Here is an 18832-nt window from a genome sequence, read left to right as displayed (position 1 = left end):
GCATTTGCGTTGTAATGGGATGTGTGGTAAAGGCATAGTCATGGTAAAAGTTTGCAATGTAATGGCATGTCGTTGTCATTGACATCGCGTAGTAGTACCCCCGTTGTAATGGCACGCATGGTATTGGTATGCGATGTAATGAGTCATATTCCTACGAAACAGCTTAAAATACATTTGTTAAAGCTATATTCACACCTCTAACACTTGTGGGTCCATTACGATGTCGGGCGGTTTCCTCCGCCAGGCTGGCGGTGGCCACCGCCAGCCTGGCGGAGGAAATCCACCCGACATCCACTGCCCAATTCCCCCCGCCATATTTGGATGTCGGGGGGACCGCGGTGGTGTCAAACACCACCCGCCTGTTTTCCGCCCCGGTGGCCTTGCGGCCGGGGCAGAAAATGAGTAACATGGTGGCGGTGTCTGTTAGACACTGCCCGCCATATTACTATGGGCATTTACAAATGCTTTTCCGTGGCGGCAATGCCGCCACGGAAAGGCATGCGGAGACTCCCTGCGGGGGCCCCTTGCGGGCCCCCTGGGAGTCCGGGGCTTGGAGGGAGCACATGGGGGGTACATATGGTACCCCCCCCCGCATTTCAAAGAGCAACATGGCAGGCACTGCGCGGTGCCTGTCATGTTGTGCCTTGAAATGCACAACGTACATTTTTACCATTGCGGCAGGCGGAGATTTCAGCTCCGCCCGCCGCAATGGTAAATATACAGGATGCGCCCACCTGTGTGGCAGGCGCATCCTAATGCCAAAATCGGCACCCCCTCCCTGTAGGCGGGCGGTCCACATTACCGAAAGGGTAATAAACCCCTAAGCGTGATCCAAACTGGGCATTCGGCTAATATCACTGCAAATTTAGGTTGATCAGATAATGCTTGATGCTTAAATAATGGCAGCACCAGGCAGGCACTGACATGCAGCTTTATAATCAGCAGCTGGAGAGCGTACAGAAGGCATTTAAGGGGGAGGAGCATCAGTGATGCCATGACAATAGTCTGTTTTGTATGTACTCATCCAACTCTCTGCCCCACTTTGCAGGGCTTAGAACTGACAAGGCCTGAAATGCTGCAATGCTGGATCCCTGGAGATTCATGTGCATTGACACCAGGAAAAACCAAGAAAACAATGTACTATTTCCCAAATGCCTGGCGCCAGGGTGGTTAGGGGTGCTGAAGGTGACAAGCACCAGCTGACTCCGTAAGTCATACTGTGCATGGCCTGAAAACTTGTAGCACCTGGAGGGTTTCACACTGTGTGGTTCCCCGGTGCACTCCTGCATGAACTGCATGTTACAGTGGGTTAGTGCATAAGGGATGTGCAAGTACTCGTGGGCACTTGTAGTCTGAGATGCAAAATTCACGCTCACCTGAAAACAGCTCTTGTTACAGCACCCTCCATATTCCTACTTTACGTTCACATGCATATATTGTTAGTTGGAAGTTATGGCCATGTTTTTAATGACGGTACAAAAGGGGGTGGTGATGGACGGAGCATCTGAATCAATCAAACACTCACACTCAGTCAAAAGATCTGGGTTTGATCCATCACCGTTCTTTAGCCCACTCTGCCACCCCAGTTCAGACATGGCTATATGCAAATCAGTCTGACCCTGTGCCTCATGGGTACAGTCCAGCCCGAACTGCCAAGCCATGCCTTCCCTGAACCGGAAACAAGCTTCCGAGGACTGGTTTCTGGCATTCCAGCCGTCTTCAGCCCGGCTTGCTTGAATCCAGTGGCAAAGTGAGCAAGGGACTCACGTCTGAGCATACCCTTCCACACTTATGGTGGCCAAAGCAGTACAAAAGGGGGTGGTGATGGACGGAGCATCAGAACTAATCAAACACTCACACCCAGTCAAAAGATCTGGGTTTGATCCATCACCGTTCTTTAGCCCACTCTGCCACCCCAGTTCAGACATGGCTATATGCAAATCAGTCTGACCCTGTGCCTCATCGGAACAGTCCAGCCCGAACTGCCAAGCCATGCTTTCACTGGACCGGAAACAAGCTTCCGAGGACCGGTTTCTGGCATTCCAGCCGTCTTCAGCCCGGCTTGCTTGAATCCAGTGGCAAAGTGAGCAATGGACTCACGTCTGAGCATACCCTGCCACACTTATGGTGGCCAAAGCGGTACAAAAGGGGGTGGTGATGGACGGAGCATCAGAACCAATCAAACACTCACATCCAGTCAAAAGATCTGGGTTTGATCCATCACCGTTCTTTAGCCCACTCTGCCACCCCAGTTCAGACATGGCTATATGCAAATCAGTCTTACCCTGTGCCTCATGGGAACAGTCCAGCCCGAACTGCCAAGCCATGCCTTCCCTGGACCGGAAACAAGCTTCCGAGGACCGGTTTCTGGCATTCCAGCCGTCTTCAGCCCGGCTTGCTTGAATTCAATGGCAAAGTGAGCAAGGGACGCACGTCTGAGCATTCCCTGCCAACTTATGGTGAACAAAGCGGTACAAAAGGGGGTGGTGATGGACGGAGCATCTAAACCAATCAAACACTCACACCCAGTCAAAAGATCTGGGTTTAATCCATCACCGTTCCTTAGCACACTCTGCCACCCCAGTTCAGACATGGCCATATGCAAATCAGTCTGACCCTGTGCCTCATGGGAACAGTCCAGCCCGAACTGCCAAGCCATGCCTTCCCTGGACCGGACTCAAGCTTCCCAGGACCGGTTTCTGGCATTACAGCCATCTTCAGCTGAGGGCGTACTCCGCTCCCGCCACAGAGTCGGAGTTTTGCCGCAACGTCAGGTGGTAAAACTCCGCAAACTCCACTGGCGGAGCGGAGTACTCGGCCCAGGGTTAGGTGGGAATTCACACTTTGCATCTCCTTCAGAGAACACTCAACGCACACTTTACTCTTAGTATACCACATCACAGTGACAGCGCACTTAAGAGCATGCCAAAAGAAGTGTTACACTGAGATCCAACATCACACTGGAACATCTGGCCGAACCCCTACACTCACGAAGATGCATAGGCTACTGTGGCAAACAGCCTGCATGTGCATGCATTACATTACAGTACGCCAAACATATACAATGGCTGGCTGCTTAATATCCAGTACCAGAGATGACTCTCAGATTCAACTGAGCATACATCATGGCTCATTTCATATGGTCCGTTCCTATGGTTTGCTACTTTTGCACGACTATGTAGACTTTAGAGCCCATGCTATAGCTGATGGAAGATTAAAACTCGAAATGGATGCATCAGTGACTGTTGGCTACTGCCTATGCTCCACATTCAATGTGGTTTAAATTGTATGATACAGACCACTCCAGTGAGATGGTAGGGAGGTGCATAATCGACTGCATCCATACTACACTCAAGAGCAAACGCACCTACATGATTGCTGCAACATGGTTTGAGCAATCTCTGCCAAACATTATTCTAAAATACTTCCCACATAGGCCAGTGAGATATTCTCTAGTCATCGATGCACCAGTATATAATGCTTAAGTGTCCTCTCTCACAATTCTATTTACTTCAGTTTAACACAACCGTGGTCCTCACATACATCAAAGTCCTATAAATATAGGTCACAATACAGAGCAAAGCTAGGGCATTTTGTGCTACTTTGCTGCTTTTGTAGTAGAGAAGCAAACCATTTTTTGTCCCATTTGTAAAAGAACTGTAGAAATTGATACATTTTGTGGAATGCATGTAGAAGACGAAGAATTGAATTGACTTTTCAGATGCAAAATAGTCCCTCATTCATTCCAACAGAAGGACTTTAAAGAAATTCCAATGATACATGAAACAGCCAATAGCATGACTCCTGTGGGCAGAGCTTAAGCCCAACATATATGTTTTAAAGAAATATGCCAAGCCATACTCAAAAAGTGACCTTTGTTTTCAATAGATATTCGCATAAGCCAGCAACAATATGCTCCAGCTGCATGAGAAGAGTTTAGAAAAAAATGAACTTCAAAAACATTTATGTTCGATTGGAAAACACATTTAACAATACCCACATGGTTACAACTGAGTGAATGGTTACCTCATGTGCACTGCATTTGGATGGCCACTCATCTTGAAAGACTTGTTGTATTCACAACTAGAGGACAATTATGAGTGAAGATGTTATACATACCTCTCCTAAATTACACATATGTAAATGATCATTCTCAATTTGTAACTATTGGCCGAATTAGAGTTGAGAGACAGGTTTCTCTATTGCCTACGCAACAGAGTACCCTATCTGCCAAACGCTAGTTCCACCGGCCCTATTCAGAGGCGGTCAGCCATTGGAGGAAGGACATTACACCACCCATCACATATAGGGTGGACAGTAAAATGTAATATTTTACTGTCCATCATCGCTAGGAAAAACCTGGTGGGAGGGAACAAGAAAGAAAATTATGCCCCTCGCAAACCTTGGAGAAAACTCCTAGGCTGTAGGAGTGAGTAGTTTTTCGTTTTTCTAAAATAAAATACGTAAATCAAGAAAAGGAAAGAAAGAGGTCAAGTTACAGAGGACTCTGCCTCCTTTACTCAATCGAACAATCAAGAAGAGTCCCACTGTGCTGGAATTGGCTAAAAAAGTTTTCTTAAAATAACCTTCACCCACCAAGATGTCCCATAGGGGCATGCTTCATCATAGGGTTCTTCCAGTCCCGCTACGGGACGGGGCGTGCTACGTTCCACGGAGACATGGGAGCACTTTGTGAGATGAATACTATACAGTAAATGATGGTATAAGAGTGGGAGGGTCCATTTGTTGTTAAAAAATACCTGGCTAAGTGGGAACTAAATATTTATTCAATCCTCTAGCTGGTATTGTTAAAAGTGGGGAAAGGAGAGACACACGTCTAAGTGTGTGTATCTCAAAGTCAACATGTTTCAAGCCATTACCCCAAAGCTTTTCTTTAGGACCATACCAATGAACCCCAGTACCACTCCTAGGTCTTCTTAATAAATATTAGGTGGAAAAATACATATAATACGAAAACCAATCAGTATTTTGTTCTGTTAAGATATGGAAAGATAAAATAAAAAGTTATTACATTAATTTCAATAAATATCATTAAAACTAACTAGAAAACACATCATCATATGAGGAAATAACGAGTGATATATTTTCAGATTAATCCTAACACTATTGCTGATTGTGTTGTGCTGCCCTTTAGAAGGTTATTAAAATTACAAACAAGACAGTACACAACACCTAACATAAAGCACATACTCTGTTGTTTTCTAATGCATTCTGCTTTTGAAAACGGGTACTGTTTCATCAAAAGTATGCTCCTGTATCCATTGTTGTTGATTTTGACTTTATCACTATATTAGGTGCTTATGGTGAAAAACCCATCTTTCTCTGTCTATAGAGTGTGATCAACATTTAGGAAAGTTGTCAAAGAGGTCTCAAAAACATACATCATTTCAACCGAAATCTGGCCCCATGAGCTCAACGGGTCTAGGGAGGCTTGTAGTCACACACTGAAAAGAGTAAAAAGTAAAGCGAGACTTTACATTCAGTATTAGTGGAGAATCTACAAAATTAAGGAAAAAGAAGAAATGCTCATTGTCAAGGGGTCCTGGCTATGCCATACTCACATTGTCAAAGCTACTCCCTTGCCATGCACATTTTGCCTGCCCGCTGCTCCGGCAATAAATTGTCTATGGAAGTTTGGCCCGTAAATGACAGGCGGCTCGGCGACGGCATCCACATTCGCCAGAAAACTAGAATGCTCACTCGCACAAGATGGCTGCCTACAATTGGCACCACTTCTTGGTTCCTGGAATATTCATCATTGTGTAGAAGATTTTTTGGGCATGCTACCTCTGAGTTGCTTTGACTAGGCATGAAGAACAGTAACATTTAAAAGAGTATAGTTCAATAATACATTTGTGTTTGATGATAAAAAATAGTCCAAATTGGAGGGGGAGAATATGGGCATGACAAACATGTCAGGCAATGGTTAGGGACAAAAACAAGAAAGTAGCAGCTACCTTATATCAGGCTATATCAAAACCTAAATGAATAGATGTAGTATCATCTATTTACATGCTAGCGGTAGCTACCATATTTCTTTATTTAGGTTACTGGAGTGTGATGAAGTTAGGGCATGGGACGTAGCCTTGGTATTTTACGAGATTCTCATAACATGGGCACTGACTTTCACGGTACAACTTGGGTGTTGTCACGAGAAATGGACCAGGGTATGCCCTTGTTCAATCTGTTACTATGTTGATTTAATCGGAAAACCCTACTTTGTTCATTTTCCAATAACTGTGAGTCATTGGAGATTTGTTCTAGGATGGTCCAAAGAAGATCTTGCAAGGTGTGTCTTTTCTCCATGTACCGTGCAGACATTTTTGTCGTGGGCCACTTGGAAAACAAAACAACGTACAACTTTTGGTGAAAGGCCTTCAAAACTGACATCAGCTGACCAGTGTCCACCCAATGTTATGTACATAGGAACCTCCACAATGGCAGACTGTACTCTATCCACCAAACCTTCACTCAGACTCTTTGATGTTTTGGCTGTTGTCAACTTCAGTATGCATGCACGACCCTTTCCAAGCATACATCACACTATTCTCATATCCAAATTCTTGTATGGGTAACCCATCACTATGTTGGTAACTTGTCACTCACTTTCATATACCATGTGGTTCTGTTTGGGGTATACCTCTTTTGTGATTTATGTATCACTGTATTACAGACTTTTCCTCTGGACCAGGCCTAACAGATTTCGGGTTATGGGCTCATTTGTTCTAGAGCACCGTAACTATTACATTAATAGATCTGTGAATGCAGTTGTTATATATGTAATAATGAACTTCTTTTCTTTAATTGAGTTAAACCTTGAATTAATTATTTTCGGGTTGCCACCAGAAGTTGGAGAGCAGTTAAATTATGTCAATAAACACATTTTATTTAATCTTACTAGGGAGAAGGCAGATTTGTCAATATTTGAGTTTTATGGCACTCCCCTCAAAATCGGAATGCTCAAGTCGGTATTTTATGTCTAAGGGGTGGATTTAAATCGCTTTTCCTCCAAAAAAGTGGCAAAGTTATGGGAACCCATGACTAACTGGTTGAAAAGGAATAATGGAAGATAAAGATTACTGAGTTTAATTATGAAGCTGGTATACTGTCCAACTAGTCCAATGATTACAGTAACTTGGGGAGAGAATGCAGCAGTCAACACCTCCTTTCCAAAATACTATCATCTCCAAGGTTTCTTACAGGGCAGGCTACCAAATTAGAAGGGAGACTTTGAGGTTTCAGTCAGAAACAACATGGCATACGAGGACAAAAAAAAGGAATTAAAAAGATAAATAAATAATGAACTTGTTGCAAAAGGCTAGGATCAGGCTGTTCTTGTTAATTGTATCAAATTTTTTCCACACATTTACAAAAACATCTTACATCAAATGTAGTTTTTATTAAAAGAGTCAGGAAATGCAAAATTTTCGAGTTGCAACACCTACGTTAGCTCAAAGTGGGACATTTTAAGTCAGTTCTTACCAATGAAAAAAGAATTTGCCTTCCATAACAGTGTAATAAATGTAATGGATATGCCAGGATCACTTGCATTCTCGCAGCTAAAAGTCAGAATGAGGCCTTATGTGCATCTCATTGTCAAACTTATTTCCACATAGATTCCCCTTTTTTCCGGTTATTTCCAGGTGGGTGTTCGTCATCAAGAAAGGGTATCAAGACACAGACACGTCCCTCCAGAGTTCCGTAATCACCAAACTGAAGGGCGTGGCCTTCACCAACACCACTGAGCTGGGAGAGAGGCTCTGGGATGTGGTGGACTATGTCATTCCACCTCAGGTACGTTCCTAACACCAGAACCACCATATTCCACAGTGACTGTGTGCCCCACTAGTACATGATATGGGACTGGACCTTAATTTTTACCAGGCAAAAAATATAAGTTGTGGCAGTCAACAGTAAGTTGGTGGACATTCGCAAACATCAATGTCTTCATGAGTTGTGTCTAGATTATCAATGTTTGCTGTTCCTTGCTCTGTGTAATGGCTGAAATAGCTAATTTGGTTGACATCAAGATAGTTTTTGGAGGTGATTTAAATTTTATAATGCCAAAATTATGATGGTAGTCCTTGGAACGAGTACATTTCTGATTTTTAGGTTAAGCGTCTGCAAGACCTGTTATATATTCTTCCATGGGCTTTGGCACACCCACCAATTGCCATTGGTTGTTATCTGTGGCATTCAGAAATGCTGGCTTGTTATTGGTGCATTTCTGTAAATGTCCTGAAGAACTGTAATCTTCATTCTCAGAGGTCTCACTAATACAAAGAACTTGGCACAGAAGCTGAAATATGAAAAGACATCTTTATTAAACTTAATTAAGGGAGACTACGTCACACAGAAGCCTTTAGCAACTGAATGAGGCAGTCTAAAGAGTACAAAACACAGAGACCTTTTATATGCTTAGGGTAACAAACTCAGCATAAAAGAAAAGGGCAGTCCTAGCTTCTGCAAGCATGCAAAATACCTAATATGGACATACAAGATCTGCAAAATATTAGCCAATAGGAGAACATTAAAAAAAAAGCATCATATAACCAGAACGTCCCCCTTACGTTGTGTTTCTGCCCAACCCACAAGTACATTAATTACAGCACCTATAGGTCAATCAGTAATGGCAGGACATGTCTGTATGCAGTTAGGCCAGCTGGTGTCTGAGATTGATTTCAAAGCAAGGACAGAGGGGGGGTTTTCAACACGTTGCAGTCCAAAGGGCAGAGACACTTCATGAATAGAGCAGCCTGAATAAAGGCAACACAAAAATGACGACAAATGTAAGATGGAGTCAAAATTAAAGAACCTCAGACCCTCCTTTTGCCATTACACAGGCAAATCCTAATTCATTGCTAGGTGAGCATTCTACTCATTTTATACAAACAGGTATATATAAACTATCAGCAGGAATACAAAGAGAACAACGCATTTAACATTCAGATAGCAAAAGAAAGTAATGACCACTATTACAAACACTTCTATCATATTTTTTCACAACCCTAGGCAAAAGCAAATCCTAAAATTATTTTGCAAACATTTTTAGGGCTCCTAGTTATTTCAGTGACAATTGACAATGCCAATAAAACAATAAGAATCAGTCTCCAAACACCCATTCTATGCAATCGCACGGGAAATACCCAGAGTCCGTCGAAGCCTCTCTGGCAGGCTTCTATTGTCCATCAAATCTGCTTCTGTTGTTTTCTTCTGCATGGGCCTCTTGATTCAGGCCTTTCCTGAAAAATGGTGCTTCTCAGTATCCGTTGGAGTGCCTTCCTGGCAAACACTCACAGCTCATTCGAAAGTCTCAATGTCTCAAAGCAGTGCACCAATAACTCTCCTCTGCGGCAGGTACTACAGATAGTGTCCTCTTCATTGATCGAGGGCACAGATCATCTTATGCAGATCCGGGTCTACATTCTCAGGCTCCAACACTCATTACTCTGTGTCAGAGGACACTCGGGCTGCTCTTTCATTTAATCATAGGTACCACAATGTAGTGCCTTTTGCCAATCCTGGATCCTCCGGTGCACTGCACTTCCGTTGGAGCAAAGAAAAGGGGGGGTGTGGCCAAAACTCAGGCCAAGGGGCTCAAGGGACTGCACACTGTCAGTGGTTACCAGCACATGACAGATGAAAAACTGAAGCCTCAATTCATTCGCTCTTTTGAACTGAAACTCTGGTTCTGTGGCAAAGCCAGCTCCTCCTTCTTTTCTGATGTTCAACGCCTTCTGATGAAGCAAGCACAATACTTTGGAGATACCATTGATGGCATGCTGGCGATCTCTGTCTGGGTGCTGGGACTTTTCATCTGTTAGCTGTCACTGATGGGATTGTGGGTGAGTTCCGCAGGTTATTATGACTTAATCCCGCAGAACCTAGTGACGTAGGAGATGTGACACAGTTGTTAGTTTCCATCAATTAAGTACAAAAACAGTTCATTGTATAACAAGGGGACTGCAAGCAAGTGGCCTGCAATCTTCAAAGGAATGGCCATACGCCATGGGACTATTGTGATCTAAAATACACTGTCATTCTCAAAGGCAATACAAAGACAAAGGCAGTAGGCAAAACAGTGTCTCTAGCCTCTTTAATTGGGTTTCCATGTGAGAGCATATCCTCTACCATCTAAGGGTAGATAGCGACATGGGAATTCTATATGAATGGGTGTCCTCACACATGGTGGCATTGTCTAATGGGGCAAACACATTTTTTCCCTCAATGATTACGTCTAGGTGTTTCTAAATTCCTTATCTAGAACACCTCAAAAGAGAAATCACATGATACATATTATCAGGGACATGTAGATACCTCCCTTTAATAATTGTGCATCAGGTGGACTATGCAATACAAAAGCTAATGATCAAAATGTGGAAACAAAAGACGAGAACTAGAGAGACCTGGTATTTCCATGATTTAGAACACATCTAATCCACCACAAAAATTAAAGCAGCAGAAAAAAGGAACTACAAACCAAATTAGAATAGGCATTGAATTTGTCGTATTCAAAAACACATAAGGTGTCTCCTATTGAGGTGGAAAACTTATCTTACTATAGTATTGAGTCAGTTAACCAGTCCATCACTACCCTAATGGTCAGACTGGAAAACATCAAAGTAGGCCTAAAGAAAATTCTTGAAAACCAGTCTGGTCATACAAAAGAGAATTATACATAATATGGGTGTCTCTGGTACATTACTGCTATCTGGAAGTGTGAACCTGAACAATGCAAAAATAATAAAAGGGCTAACTGGTGAAAGGAATATGGAAAAGAGAAATGGGACTAGGACACAGCTAAAATCCCCAATAACTAGGCATGATGCGACATCGGTCAGGGGAGAAGTAACAAAAGAAAAATCTATAGGAAGAACAAGGAATTACTTGGGTGAACAAAAATCAAAAATAGTTCACAAATTTTAACTCTACCACTGGCCTCTAAACCATATACGGTAATCTCAGCTAATGTTCCAGTTCCTTCTTCAGAGAAAAATGAAACCTTGTTTCCTTTATGGTACAAAGCCATACACTACTTAGGAAGCAGAACAAAACTGACTAATGTAATATAGAAATTAGGTCACCAAGTACAAGAGTCACAAATCTATAATGTATTCTTACGTCCAATCAGGATACATAAATTAAGGGCTGTCCGTTCCATAAGGGAAGAGGACAGTATCGTGACTAACAGCAGGTGACACACTTTGATTCTGTATATCTCTTTTATTTTACTTCAATACTATATAGCCAAATTTGACATACACTGGTGAAGTGTTGTCTGTCTTGTTCACAGCATAAAAAATCATATCTGTGAAATTTAGTATCTGCGCAAATTCACCCAAATGTTGTGCAGCGATATACATCGTTATGTAGAACCCTTCACAACACAGGTGAACTTGTAATAGTATCTAAAGCAGCAGCATAAAACAAAAACATGCATAAAATAAAAAAAACACACACATGCCAAGCCTTCTAATATATACGCACTGTATATCAAGCACAAAAAGCATCGACAAAGTACAATAGCATATGTAAATAAGCGGTAACACACAACACCATTGCATGCACTTTATGCACTGTGAACCTGCAGCCCAAAACAGAATATTCAGGCCTGCTTAATTTGTCAGGCTTAAAATCCTCACCCTCCTTTTGACAGCAGATCACCAGTTAGTGGAGATTTGGCTGTCAAACACAACTTACTGTGTCGCTTCTGACACACAGGACCAACAGGAACAATTCATAAAAGGATAAAATGCAAAAATATGTAAAACGCACGAACATTTCTTTTCAAAAGAAGTCATAATAAAAAAACACATATTTTTCAACATACTGCTGACACTGCACATAACACACAAAATATCAACTGTAACCAACCATCTTTTGAAAACATGCTAAACCACCTTAATTGTGATGTCCCAAAAACTCTTTCACAGACACTCTGCGTGTCCCGTGCGCCAACACCCTTTGAGGCCCTGCTTTTCCAAGCAATGATTTCTCCATCTGTTTACACTTAGTCCTAACTCCCAACTCACTGACCTTAAGGTCAAAATCTGCCTTGCGGGCTCCTCAGCCCTCTATCTCTTCCTCACTCTAAGGCTGAAAAAGACAAAAAACCTTCCCGACTCTTTCTAACCTGCAATAACCAACCCTATTTAAAAACACATGATATATATATTACTCCTGTTAGGGGCTACAATTTATTTCTATACTTAGATTATTAAAACAGTTACTGTGAATAATTCGCAGAACATAATAACACAAATACCAGTTTTTAGAACAAATGCTTGTTTGCAATGGTACTCATTTCATCAACCTTAAATGGATGAAGGTCTCAGTTATGTCCAGCCAAAGTTAAAACCTTCCACCCTGATATTAAACTCAAAACTCTGCACCAGGCACATTGGCTCACTGAGCCATTTAAAAGCAAACCCAAATGGGAACAACCTGCAAATTTGTATTATACCTAAATGTATGCATTTACTGAAGCCTAAAGCACTTTAAAGCTATTGTAAATGGCAAAAATGCCCACATTTTACCCAAATTCGACTTTGATATTTGGGGCACTTAAAAATAAAGATCCTACAATTGCATTACTTATTAATCATCCTCAGAATGTTCTTTACAAATTGCAGAGATTGGTCATTAGACATATCTCATGCAAATCCTTAGAAAAATGAGTTTGTCACGCCTACGCCAAGTGAAATTCTATATGCTAATGTCCTCATTATGCAGTATAACATAACTTAAATTAAATTATAATGCTAGGAGGTCACAGTATAAGTATTAAGCTTCATGAATAGTAAAAAACGAATTTTGTAGCACTTATTTTTATAACCCAATCATTTTTGATAATTCCACATATTAAGGTTCTGTAATTCCTCGAATCTGACTTCATTTTCTTTTTTTTTTTTTTGCTCTGTGCCACGTAGGCCTGCAAAGATAGCCTGACGAAAAGGTGCTACACATTAACCAGATTTACTCTGAAATAAACTGTAAGAAACTGACCTCTTCCCCCGAAACTGACCTCGCAAAGCCAATTTCCCTGATTGATCTTTATCTGAAATTTGCCAATTAATGTTCAAGACATCGTTAACTTTTTAGCTTCCTTTCACTTGCCTTATCTTGTTTCAGCATCTGTTACTGTTTCCTTTTTTTAAATGTTTCTTCATTACATGGGTTAATTATTATTTAGCAACAGAGCCAAGAATATGCTTACAGAAATGCTTAAAGAGAGGAAAATAAAACGTAATTGAAATGTCTTCCTATAATACAAAATAATGAACCTTAGTTTTGGAACCTTTTTAAAACAACATTCTGAAATGCAAAGTTTCACCCGTGCAACTGAGGGGAAAGTCCTAGCTGAATAAATATTCCTGTTTATGTAGCTTGTCTCTCAATGTTTGTAACATGAGCACGATGGCAATCTATTTAAAACTAAAACTAAGACATTTCAAGTTTCAAAATGCGTGTGCAATATAGCAAGGTCCAATGTATTCATATGATGTGTTTGCCTGTTAATAGCTAATACAATATATCTAAGGAAAATGCTGTAAGTTTATTTATTTTTTGCAAAACACCCAATTTCGTTTTTGGGGCCTTTTTTATTCCTAGTGAATGTGAATTTACATTTTAGTTTTTAAGCATTTAGACATTTTGCTTAATAGACTGAAAACATCAAAAAGAATCACAAACACACATTTGAGCTCATTTCAGACATAAACAGAAAGGGGTCAAACACTCAGGACACACAATACGGCGCGCTTTAGCCATTCATTTCATAAATAGCGCCAACGCTATTCACTTACATAAATTGCACTAATGGGAAAACCACATAGACATTTAAACACACATTTAACCCACAAACCAATACTCAGAACAGAAACAAAGGACAGCCCACATACTGTACTTAAACCAAACCATTTGTAAATACTAGTTGTAAGTCATATTTACAAGAAACGCTTCTCAATTGTGTTCCAAAAGACTACAAAAAACAGACTGCTACATATCCAAGAAGCCAAAACACACTCAATTCACTGGCTTTGGCTGGCAGAACACCAAAATTCGCTCTGCATATCTTCATTCATAAAATTGCACAGAACAAAGGATCCTTGTATGTATTATGTCCATATTTTAATTCCCTGGGGATACAGAATCACCAAGGAAGAAATATGTTTGTATACCTAAACCTATTTAGGTATTCCTTCTAGGAGAGACGGCTAATTAATTTCACATCACAACATGGTACCTTCCAAATAAAGCAACACATTCCTCTATGTGAGCTTTGAAACAGGCATGCCAAAAATATTGCAAAATATACAATATTATAATTAAAGTAGTGCTTAATGTACTTTTCGTACGTGCACCGTTCAACAAAACCGAATAGAGAAAAATCTCCTCATTACCTGTCTACACAAATTGCAATTTGCATATCAAATCCATACAAATCAAAAGTTGGCCAACACAAATTCCAAAGTTCCAAAGCTACAGTAAGCGTTACTAAACTACCTTACTCTTACCAATCAAAAGGTTGTCCAAATTCTAACTGCCAAGCTCTAAATGACCTAACGGTCCTTTTTTAGAATACTCACGCCAAAAAGGTTCTCAGTCAGGAGTGGCATCATGTGGAGGATCAAAATCAGGAAGATCAGAAATATACTGGGCTGCAAAGACAAAGAATCTCCAAAATCCTTGTGCACAGAGTAGTAGAGTCCCGTCCTGTCCTCCTCAGTAGATTCCAGTCTCCTGACAAGATCACTCCTTCAGAAAGTCACTTCTCTGATGAAGCCCCACGTGGGGCGCCATTTGAAGAACTGTAATCTTCATCCTCAGGGGTCTCACTAATACAAAGAACTTGGCACAGAAGCTGAAATATGAAAAGACATCTTTATTAAACTTAATTAAGTGAGACTACGTCACACAGAAGCCTTTAGCAACTGAATGAGGCAGTCTAAAGAGTACAAAACACAGAGGCCTTTTATATGCTATGGATTACAAACTCAGCATAAAAGAAAGGGGCAGTCCTAGCTTCTGCAAGCATGCAAAATACCTAATATGGACATACAAGATCTGCAAAATATTAGCCAATATGAGAACATTAAATAAAAAGCATCATATAACCAGAACGTCCCCCTTACGTCGTGTTTCTGCCCAACCCACAAGTAAATTAATTACAGCACCTATAGGTCAATCAGTAATGGCAGGACATGTCTGTATGCAGTTAGGCCAGCTAGTGTCTGAGATTGATTTCAAAGCAAAGACAGAGGGGGGGTTTTCAACACGTTGCAGTCCAAAGGGCAGAGACACTTCATGAATAGAGCAGCCTGTGTAAAGGCAACACAAAAATGACGACAAGTATGTTTAACTCTCTTTCTGGCGATTTCACTGATAGAACATTTTGGTTCGCCATCACACTGTACAGCATGTGGTGGCCTCTCCTCCTCCCTCCTGAATGGGCATTGCAGCCCTATACACAGCTTGGTTCCCTCCCACATCGCGGTTCCCAGCTGCACGGGTCTTTGACACTTCATAAGTGCTGCTCATTCACACAGCTTGCTTTTTGTCGGCCTGCCTTCCTTATCTTTCCAAATTCATGCTGGTATGCATGGTCCAACAGTTTGTTTCAAATAATGTTTTGCCCGCCAGTGGGTACGTCATAGCACACTTTTCACCCTACAATGGACATGGCAGCCTTGTTCCCGGATTTTTTGGATGCCTTTTTGCAATTCACCTGCTTGTTAGAGGCTCCGAAGAAGGTGCATGTTAAAGAGAGATGGGAGCTAATTGCTTTGCAGTGGTGTGTGCTCCTGGTATGCTTTATGGTGGTGTGTACTCCTGGCATGACCACGGCGTTTCAAATGACACCACTGCGTCTTCACCAGAAAAAAGGAGCTAGTCCAAGTCCCAAGTCAGACTCTTTATTTAAAATTGTAATTAGCAACATGGAGACCTGGTGATAATTCTCTTCCCTGACGCGTTTCAGGCCACCTGGACATTGCTCACAAATGTAATGCTGCAAGTGCTTTTACACTTTTAGCGACCAGGACAAGATATTGATGGAGCTGCCTTGAACAGGACTGCTGATTGGCGAGGTTGCAGCGTACCCATTACCAATTTCAACTCATCACGTGAAACATTGTTGAAGATTGCACATGTAATTTGGTCAGTGTCCATCTTCCAACCTCTAAATCAGGCCTTAAATGTCACGTGGATGAACAAACATTCATTTGTACTTATTAGTGCAGTGTGAAACAACAAAGTTCAAATTCTCTCTTAAGATCACAGTGCAGCATAATACAAGAAATATGCATATCTATTAACAATCCTCAAATCTCAATGTACAATCATGTGGAAAAGTGAAGCGCCCTGGAGGTGCTGTATTCGAATTACAACTCATCCTGTTACTTCAGAGGTGTTCTATTCGAATTACAAACCATCCTGTTACGACGAAGGCGCTGTATTCGAATTACAAACCTTCCTGTGGCTATGGCGGTGCTGTATTCAAATAACAACCCATCCTGTTTACTAGAGAGGTTATCTATTCAAGTTACAAACCATCCTGTTACTATGAACGTGCTGTATTCGAATTACAACTCATCCTGTTCCTACAGAGCATTAGCCCCGTATGCAGCGCTGCTTCTGTGATCCAGTCTTGGCACAGACATGCCTTTGTAGTGAATCAACCATGCATACACCAGTGATCGTGTGTCTGACATGCTCTTTTGGCCTCTCAGATGCCGCCATCATGTGACTGACTATCGCGACTAGTCGCTGACACAATGCAACGTGTTAGAATCAGCTGCTTTAGGTGTGAAAGGTATGAGCTCACAGAAACTGTTTTACACGGCTGCAGCACTGTAAAACTTGTCAACCCCCCCCCCCTGCAAACCCTTCCCCCAAGCTCCCCTGTCTGGGTTGCACCACCCAGGATCATGTGCTGCATGGATAAATACTTAAAAGGTCCCAAAGGCGAGACCAGTTCCATTGCAAATGCTTGTTTATGCTTCTTGACACACCTAGTTTGTCTGTCTAATGAAGATGACAGTGCAAATTGTTCACAATCTCATGAAATCTATTAGGAGTATTTTAATATTATGTTGGCTGACGTTCCTGAGCACCACTGCCATTTCAGGGCATGAAGTAATGCCCCAAATCTACTGATTCGCCACAAAGTCTTTTCACGTGGGTATAATTTATATTGAATCACAGACATGTCCAGTCCCTTTCATTTGCCTCAGTCCTCAGCAGTTATATGCAATGCAGAAGCACTGTGCGCTGTGGTCTGAGAGCACATGCTCACACTGCTCCAAGTACAGATTGAAAGGACTCCAACATAACTCGAATATTCCTTAAAAAATATGCCTTTATTTATTTTTGTTTGTATTGACTTATGTGTCTATTTATATTTTTTCTATTGTGCCAGTACACCAATGGTTGTTAGAACACTTTACATACAACGTCTGGAGACATATGACAACATCAGTGTACAGAAGAGGAAAAGTGAAAGAAGGGAGGGTTTGCAGGTTATTATATGGCGAAAGAAGTCAAAACTCAGAAAAACACCTGGAAAAAAGGCACAGGGAGAAACTAGGAAAAGGGAAAACAGGGAGAAGGGCCATACATGAGCCTGCAATAGCAACAAGCATTGGTAAATGCATTATGTTTCGCCTACGTGATTAATAGTAAGCTGTTTTTTGTTGTTAGTTGTAGCTTGCTGAGTATTTGTACAATATAAGTTACAGAAGGTCTGTTAAACTGTTATGACTTGTTTATTTACAAAAAGGCGATATGTTGTGCTGTTACTAGTGGTATAGTGTGGGTAATTAATAGCAAGATATTTGATAAATGAAATGAAAGAGGGAAATAATAGAATTAATTGATATAATAGCAAAATTATGTATTTAGAGGAGTTCTGACAACGTTTGGGGCCAGTGCCACTGCACCTGCTGCACCATTCAAATCATGACCCTGTTGCCTATAAGTTATTTGCACTTGTGACTACCTGTTTAGTAGAAAAATATTGCAATATTTGGTGATTAGAGGGCTTCCAAGAGCCTTAGGCCCCTGTGTCACTGCAACAACTGTACCATTGAAATCATGACCCTACTGTCTGCAAGGTAACTTCACTTGTGACTGCTTATTTAGTAGATATATATACAATGCAGAAGGACTGTGCACTGTGGTCTGAAAGCACATTCGCACACTGTTCAAAGTACAGATTGAAATGACTCACACATAACTCGTATATTCCTCAAAATATGCCTGTATTTATGTATTCATTTTTCTTTGTATTGATTTATGTGTCTATTTATTCTATTGCGCCACTACCCAGTAGTTAAATATAGCAATATTTGGTGTTTAGAGGAGTTCTGACAACATTTGACCCCGGTGCCACTGCATCTGCTGCATCATTCAAATGAACCCCTTTTTAACTGCAAGATAACTGCAATTGTGTCTGCTTGTATGGCATTAAAATATACCAATATTGGGTGTTTAGAGGAGTTCTAACAACTTTTGGGCCTGGTGCCACTGCACCTGCTACACCATTCAAGTTATGGCCCTCTTGCCGGCAAGGTAACTGCACTTGTGACTGCCTGTTTACTAGTAATATATAGTAATATTAGGTGTTTAGTGGGGTGCCTAGAGATTTTGCTCCGGGTGCTACAGCACCTGCTGCACCATTCAAATCATGACCCTGTTTCCTGCTAGATAAATGCACTTGTAACGGTCTTGTATATTAATAAAACTTAGCAATAATCTGGGTTTAGTTGGGTACTTAGAGAGCTTTCGGCCCCAGTGCCACTCCATCCGCCAC

General features: G+C 41.4%; 1 protein-coding gene across 1 annotated transcript in view; it reads left to right on the top strand.

Moving 5' to 3' along the window:
* Positions 1-18832, top strand: part of P2RX5 (purinergic receptor P2X 5) — a 559306-nt gene that overhangs the window by 209637 nt on the left and 330837 nt on the right. Inside the window, exon 2 of the mRNA XM_078679950.1 lies at positions 7665-7815. Coding sequence (XP_078536076.1) covers positions 7665-7815 — 151 coding nt within the window. The remainder of the gene's footprint in view (positions 1-7664; positions 7816-18832) is intronic.

The sequence above is a fragment of the Lissotriton helveticus genome, chromosome 3_1 (assembly GCF_964261635.1).
Source record: "Lissotriton helveticus chromosome 3_1, aLisHel1.1, whole genome shotgun sequence".
Taxonomy (NCBI): domain Eukaryota; kingdom Metazoa; phylum Chordata; class Amphibia; order Caudata; family Salamandridae; genus Lissotriton; species Lissotriton helveticus.
Note: the sequence above shows the minus strand (reverse complement) of the source record. Positions and strands in the feature narration are given on the sequence as shown.